Source organism: Cibotium barometz, chromosome 27 (genome assembly GCF_041138505.1).
Source record: "Cibotium barometz isolate CiBa-2024 chromosome 27, ASM4113850v1, whole genome shotgun sequence".
NCBI classification, from domain to species: domain Eukaryota; kingdom Viridiplantae; phylum Streptophyta; class Polypodiopsida; order Cyatheales; family Cibotiaceae; genus Cibotium; species Cibotium barometz.
Window position 1 is genome coordinate 52,420,034 of NC_141072.1, and position 7,655 is coordinate 52,427,688.

The 7,655-nt window shown below is 41.2% G+C and overlaps 1 protein-coding gene across 1 annotated transcript; it reads left to right on the top strand.

The window, feature by feature from the left end:
• Positions 1 to 3,750: 3,750 nt before the first annotated feature.
• LOC147623509 (protein MITOFERRINLIKE 1, chloroplastic-like) lies at positions 3,751 to 6,140 on the top strand. The gene is made up of 2 exons (XM_086821694.1): positions 3,751 to 4,343; positions 4,582 to 6,140. Exons 1-2 carry the CDS (start codon positions 3,870 to 3,872, stop codon positions 5,545 to 5,547), a joined length of 1,440 nt encoding a protein of 479 aa, XP_086677820.1. The 5' UTR covers positions 3,751 to 3,869; the 3' UTR covers positions 5,548 to 6,140.
• The last annotated feature ends 1,515 nt before the right edge of the window (positions 6,141 to 7,655 follow it).

The following is a 7,655-nucleotide window of genomic DNA, read 5'->3' on the forward strand; positions in this document are numbered from 1 at the left end:
ATGATCTTAATAACTTAATCAAGCTTGACTCAAGCATAATTAGGTTATAAGATGGAAAATTGTACTCATAGAGAGGCTTGAGAGTTTCTTGTTTTCATTGCTTGAAAATGCCCCTTTTTATATGAGGGTACACTTGTTTACAAATGTGCCCATGTGGGACAATGTCCAAGTGTGATGTGGCTACATTCTCCCGATCCTGGTCCTCTACTTGCCCTCAATGGCACCATAAATTTCAATAATAACCTTACTCTAATCAAGTTAAGTGACTCATATTAGTGGTGATTCAAAGCTTTTTTGTGATAATTAGGGATTAAGAGAAGTAAATTCATCATTGGAAGTAAATACTTTTGGTGTATACAAGGTTGAGAAGGACTCCTCTCAAATAGGGGAGTTAATCTTCATAAATCTCTCAAACTCGGGTTCTCTAATTTTAGTTTCATCAACCTGTGGTATGTGCATTACTTTCCTCAACCCTTCTCTCTTTTTTAAAATTGATTTAAGCATTATTTTCAGTTTATTGGGAAATCTAAATAGTATTTCAATCCTATTATCTTGCTTGTGATCAAATATGTGGATTCATAAGCGATATCATGCATATTTATACTCATGGGTTAATGATGTAGTTCATGTATGTGGTTCATAGGGGGTGTATATACTTACATATACCTACATAAGAGTGATGTTGTGCATGCCTATGTTCATATTAATGATGTGATGCATGCTTAAGGATTCATGAATAATGCCATGATGCTCATGTCAATGATGTATTACATGCATATGGTTTCATGAATATTGTAATGCAAATTTATGTTCATGTAAATGAAGTAAGGCATGCACATAACTTATTGGATAATAAAGATGAATGCTTGAGCTTACATGAATTATGAAATTCAGGCTTAGACTTATGTGAATAAGGTTAATAAGGGTACATGTTTGTAAAGATAATGCAGACACTCACTAAGTTTATGATGTTATAGATAATGCATATTTATGTGATTGGTGCATCTTTTGCTTAAGTAGCTTATATTGATTCTTGTTGCAAGCCTCATAGAGATTTAGCCACCATATGATTTTTTCTTTTTTCATATAAAATTATGTAAGAGATTAAGGTTTCTTTTGCTAGTCTAGTTAGAGAGTAAGTTATTGTTTTAGTAGCTTAGATTAAATTATACCATAATATTGATTGCTTAGATAGTGCTAAGGTCTTCATAATCTATAAGAGGTAGACCAAGCCTAATTTATGTAATGATTTTGATTTTCTAAATGATGTAAATCATAGTATCTTAACTCTGATGATACATGTGGTGGTGTCAAACAAGATGATGCTCAAAGTGAGATTGTTAGTATAAAGTAGGTTTATTGTTTTATTAAGTGAGAGCATAACAAGGTTATATTGATGAGAATAATGATGTGTAATCTAGTCCAATCATAGAATTATCAAATTTTTATGCTTAGATCTATCAATGTCTTTCCTTATTAGCATTTTGTTTAAAGTAAAGAAATGAATTGTTCACCTAAATGAGCATTCAAATTGCACAAGAGAGGAATTAAAGAAGAGAACAGAGAAGATATTTGAGAACATGCACTTAGTCAACCCTAAAGAGATTCAACTCCTCGATGTGAAGCCGCTAGGGGCTCACTCTAGGTGGAGCTTTCCTTGAGCAATGAGAGAAGGAGCTATGGAGAGCTCAACTCATATCTCAATGCCTTCATGTGTGCAAAAGGGAGAGAGAGAAATACTAAGAAGAAGAAGAAGAGGCCAAAATGGGAGCATCACCTATAAGCACACACATACAATCAAGCAAGCAAGCATGCATCAACACACAAGCTCACCACCATAGCCACAAGAGAGCAAGAGGGAAGAAGAAGAAGACTCAATTGTGATAATGGGATTGTATCCTTTTCATATTTCATAAGTCACTTATATACATGAGCTCTCTTTTTACAATGGCTAGCCGCCCATTTAACAATTGGGGGCCCAAAATTGGTTCTCTAGCTCTATGTACACCTAGGCTTTGTTGCTCATGGCCGGCATTACACATGTCGTAAGCTCAGTCATCTCATATCATGAAGCGCTTAGTGCGATTTTGCATAAAAATGAATTACATGAAGTGCAACCACACTTAGGATAATGTTAACCATTGTGGTGGTTAATAGGCATACCTTGAAATACTTCTAGTAATGTTTAACTACGCAAAAATGAGTTATAAACCACAAGCTGCCTTGTCAAGTTTTGATGCTTAGATCTATTGATCAATGTCTTTCCTTATCTTATTTTGTTTTTGAAGTAAAGGACGACGTGCCTTGAAATACTTCTAGTAATGTTTATGTGAAATTGAGGGATACGGCGGTCCTTGGTGAGGCTGTGACCCACCACTCTTGGGAGAGTCTGGAAGTGGAGTAATTAGAAATCCCAGGGATCATTCAGTTTGTTGACTCTTGAATCAAATTTAATCCATCCCTAGGGACCGAGTGGTAGGGCGATGGTTGGATTACGGGAAGGTCGGATCTAGGCTCGAGTCTTCTCCTCTGTTTCCTTGAGAATGGAGGCTGTAAGTTGTAACTTAAGATTTAAATATATTCTGTTGCTTAATTAGAGAAAAAAAGTTTTATTCATGGTCATATATCTGATAAGGCTTAGTTGAAACCCCGTTGGGTTCGGGAGGAGCATCCGTGTTAAAATCCTAAGATCTCTCTAGATAATTGTTATGCATAAACATGCATAAATCAGGCATAAACTCAACCACCCAACCACCCCCAAACCCAAGAGATGCACACATGAATAATAATGAAATACATCTGGTAGATGAGTAGATATGAATCTCTACACAAGAGAGTATAACATAGCCTTGGCCTCATAAGCCTAAGCCTCCAAGCCCCCCTTGAGTGTGCCCCATGCCCCTATTATATAGGAGGGCCCTCAAGTGACTCTTGACTCTCCATTTCCCATGTGTGACCCTTGGATGCTTGACCCTAACCTTAACCGTTAAGGTTGTCCTAACCCATGCTCCACTAGAGCTTGTTCCCATGCTCCCATGCTCACAAGCCTAATGTGGGTTAGCCTCCTAATATATGCACACATAATGTGCATATAACATAGCACACATAATGTACATATAACAACCCGTTCGGATCCTAAGTGGACTACCCATGAGGGCGATCCCAAGAGAGGGGAGCTGGGCAGGGCCTCACAATGAGGGAGTAGCTCAAGACAACTAATATATATGTTTTAATGTCAATGTTTATGTTAATCCTTAATTGAGGGAGAAGGTGGGAAAAAAAGATGTGTTGATATCAAACCTCCAAGTTTTATTTGACATGCCATGGTGTGTGTTATCACATGACATGTTCAAAGAACATATATTTCGTTGAAAGTGGTTTACATAACATGCGTGGAGTAAAATTTTGAAAGATGATGACGAGAAACACAAGTCACTAGTAGATTACATCTAATCTTATGGTGATAAACTATTTTTCTTTTTAAGAACCCGTTTTTACTTCAGCACATGCCTTGTAAGAACACTTCTTGCTCAACCACATGGCTGTTTAGAATGCAACACGAGAACATATACAACCAACGGGAGATCTTGGGCATTGGTGGGGCAATTTACCCAATCGAACGTCCGCCCATCCTTCAATAGCCAAAGGCCCTTTACGCATGTAAATCATTGCTTGAAATTGAAGCCAGTATGTATTGGTATGTATTGACGGTTTCAGAGCGACTTATATATATATTTGATTGAAAATGAAGCCCAACAAGCATGGCTAGATCCGTAAATAAGCCATGTAGGTATGTAGTTCACAGTAAACGAGCTTGGATAGAGGCACAGCCAAAGTGTTAATTGGAGGCCATTACCTGGAGTTACTGTATGGAGCCGAGGAGGCCATGGGCGGACGTGCCGATGTGGGACTCTTCCTTTAGCTCTCTCTCGCAGGGGCTACAGAAGGGCCTCACACATCTGGTGAGTGGCGATGGGCAGGAGAAGGTGGAGTGGTTCTGTTGGCCCTTTGGGAATGCAGGTCTCATCCCAGCCTACAAGGTCTCCTCCTCGTTTGCTTTCAATCTTCTGCAACAGCAGCAGCAGGAGGAGAATACAGCCATCCCCTGGACTCGCCGGAAACACCCACTTCATGAGGGTGCAGGTTGCTTTGCCTTCGGAGAGGGCGACACTGCGACCTTGGAAATGGAGGCTAAGAAATCAACGGCCGGAATGCCTCACCGCGAAGAGGACAGATGTGCAGGATGTGCCCACAACGAGAGCCATGGATCGTCGTCGTCGTCAGAAACAAAGGATCCTACTGGCCGTGGATGGATCGGAAAGGCAGCTCTGGCTAGCGTTCAGGTTAGTGCCCATACCTGTAAAACCTTCTTCATAAGATTTTAAACCCTAATTTCGTCGTTTTACCTTCATAATCAGCCTGGAGATTAGTAGCTTTATTCCTTATTCTCATTTCTCCGCATAAGTCTAAACCCTTCTAAGCCCTAATTTTAGTGGACTTTCCCTGCATTGATCAACAAGTAACCTACGATGTGATTTTTTTGATGTATTTTTCGGACTTTTCTTTGTGAACCTGGTCCAGGCCAAGGCGATGATGAAAGACATCTCTGTTCTAGAGAGAGCCCAGATAGGAGCGGGTGCAGGAGGCATAGCAGGAGCCATAACCTATGCTTGCCTACACCCTCTAGATACTGTCAAGACCAAGCTTCAGACGCGGTGTGCATCTCATTTGTATTCGGGTCCTCTCGATGTCATCGTTAAGACCTTTCAAAACCAAGGTGTTCTAGGGTTTTACAGTGGCATCTCGGCTGTCTTAGTAGGCTCCATGTTATCGTCTGCAGTGTATTTTGGCACGTGCGAGCTTGGTAAAGCTTTGCTGTCTCAGTTGCCAACTTTCCCTGCAGTCGCTATACCGCCTCTAGCTGGTGCAATGGGAAATCTGGTCTCTTCTGCAATTTTGGTGCCAAAGGAATTAATAACTCAAAGGATGCAAGCTGGGGCGCAAGGGCGGTCATGGGAAGTTCTACTGAGAACTGTGGAAAGAGAAGGTTTTATAGGATTGTATACCGGATACTCGGCGGCACTTGTCCGGAACCTTCCTGCAAGCGTGCTAAGCTTCTCTTCCTTCGAATACTTGAAGGCTGCATGGCTGAAGAAGAGCGGGAAGAACCGCTTAGAGCCATGGCAAAGTGTGCTCTCTGGAGCTCTAGCTGGGGCAATTTCTTCTGCCCTCACCACTCCTCTTGATGTCGTGAAGACACGACTGATGACACAAGCCAGAACTGTGTCCATAGGATCGTTAAGTACTCTTGCAGAAGCTGAGCTTCAAGCCAAGATTGCTGCGTCTACCTACAAAGGGATCTCTTCTACACTGAGGAAAATCTTGCTAGAGGAAGGATGGAGGGGACTTACCAAGGGGGTTCTGCCCCGGATACTATATAGTGCCTGCTTTTCAGCACTGGGTTACTTTGCCTTTGAAACAGCAAGGCTAGCATTGGTTAAGCGACATCTTTTGAAGAAGAAAAAGCTGATCTCCCATTCAAACTAGCTAACAATTTGCCTTATGGCGAGGTAGGTATTTATCAAGTTTGAAACTAATAATCCAGTTGCCCTACACAACACCTCACAGAGTCACCAATGTCAAAACAAACTGTTTTCAAATTCCTCTTCAATTTGGCACTTGTTACATTGCATACATAATGGACAAGCTTGATACAGTGCCAGAGTGGCAGAAAATGTAAAGGATATTATACTTGCAAATTTTCTTTTTTATTTGGCATTGCATCCCACAAGCTGGCCCATGGTGATGATAGGTGAATGTTAGAAAAAGACCCTTTAAGACAAAATCAAGAGCAATGTACCTGTTATGCATCAAGGACATATGGACTTGTTTTGAATTATAGAGGTGGGTTGACACCTGCATTTTGATGTAAGTCAGGTCAGGTCTTTTTTCCTATAGGTGCCCATTAAACTAACAGGACTTAATGTAAAATTGATAAAAATGAGAGTTTGGCTCCGAAGGTTGGCCTGTCAAAAATCAGGCCTTGAGGTGAAAAGAGTGCTGATAATGGACAGGTGGGACCTGCTGTTCAGCAGTGTTTGGTCTCTGATCCTAGGATTATTTGCAATATCTTGTTTTGCATATTTCAAAATTTCACCACTCTGATTGTCCTGTAAAATCGTTTTTTCTGAAACAGAACTGTGTGAAACGATTGCTCTGGCAATCTTGTGCCACAGCAGTTAACCACATTAGTAAAATTAGTTATGTATTGGTTGAAAGCGCAATAATATGTTGTTCCATGTTTTGAACATCTCTAGCTTGGGATGTAATAATGGGGTGCATTAGTTGCTACCATGCCAGCCAGACCTATGGCATAGGTCCCAGAGCAGACAGCAACACTTAAGAGCCCGCATCCTCTTGCTCTTCAAAGGTATGCTATGCTGATGCCACCTTGGTGAACTCTTAAATGTTGTGTTATTTGAGATTTAACTATTCCCTTTGAAAAGTACCATTGTGTGGCCTCTAAGACACATTTAGAGCTGTTCATGCTCTTGTGCACTTTGTGCTTTGAATGAGTTGGTGTGCTTTAAGCTGTGCTGTGCTTGAGCGGAATTATATGAGAGGCTCCTGTTGACAATTTCGTAAAACCCTGCTGCTTATTGGAACAAGCCACAATGCCTTTGGACCTTGGATACACAATTGCTTGAGCTTGAACCAGTGTCTATGTATGTAACAGGGTTTTGCATATCTTTGAGCATGTTGATGGTGGAGGGTTTATGTTGTGTAGCTGCGGAGCTATTTTCAGGGTCAGGGTGCCATTGATGGCAGTGAATCTGTCTTGTCAATGTGAGCCGCCATTCATTGCCTTTATTATTCTCGGATTATCTCCTGGCTCTCTATTTGATACTGCATGCCGAGTGGCCAGTCTTTTGGGCACCTCTTGGGCTGGCAGCTGCGCCATGCTCGTTGAGAGCAGCCTTTGACTAAGGCTTAATGCTCCTTAGTATAGAGGCTCAACGCCTTTTTCATGTATCGTTTTTGCTTGCCTTGGCAACAAGTCCACACGGCTGTTTACGCTGTGGCTGCCTCCACAGATTCCACTCTCGTTCGCAGAATGTAGGGAAGTTTCAGTTTAAAGTACATATATAGCAACGTGTTACCATTTTTGAAATTTATGAGATTTTTTGGCACTTACCAGTATTTTCCAAATTCTTGAAGCACAACTTCCTAGGAGGATTCTTCGTGCATGGTTCCTATAGGCATTCCATAAAACTTCCCTTCCAAGGGATAAATTCCAATGAGAAACATTATAAAAAATTCCAAGACATTCAACTTCAAATGAAGCTACAATTCTAATATTTTGTTTGGCCATGGGTGTGTGGGTTGACCCAGTGAGCACAATGTTGCATTATGGCTGTCTCTTATGTCTACCAAAGCTAGCTTCGGTTCGAATCTGGTCTCTGCGGTCATGCCAAGACAAAGTTTGGTCAACTTTACCTCCCATCCTTCTTCCCCCAAGTCTTCGGCCTTGCTTTGGCTTCTCGTAGAGCTTCCATTCTTGATCTAACAAATGCATTTAGACCCTATCCAATTAGAGGCTTGTCCAAAGATTATGTCCAAATCTTTCCACGTGGCACGTGGGCCTATGTTGCCAT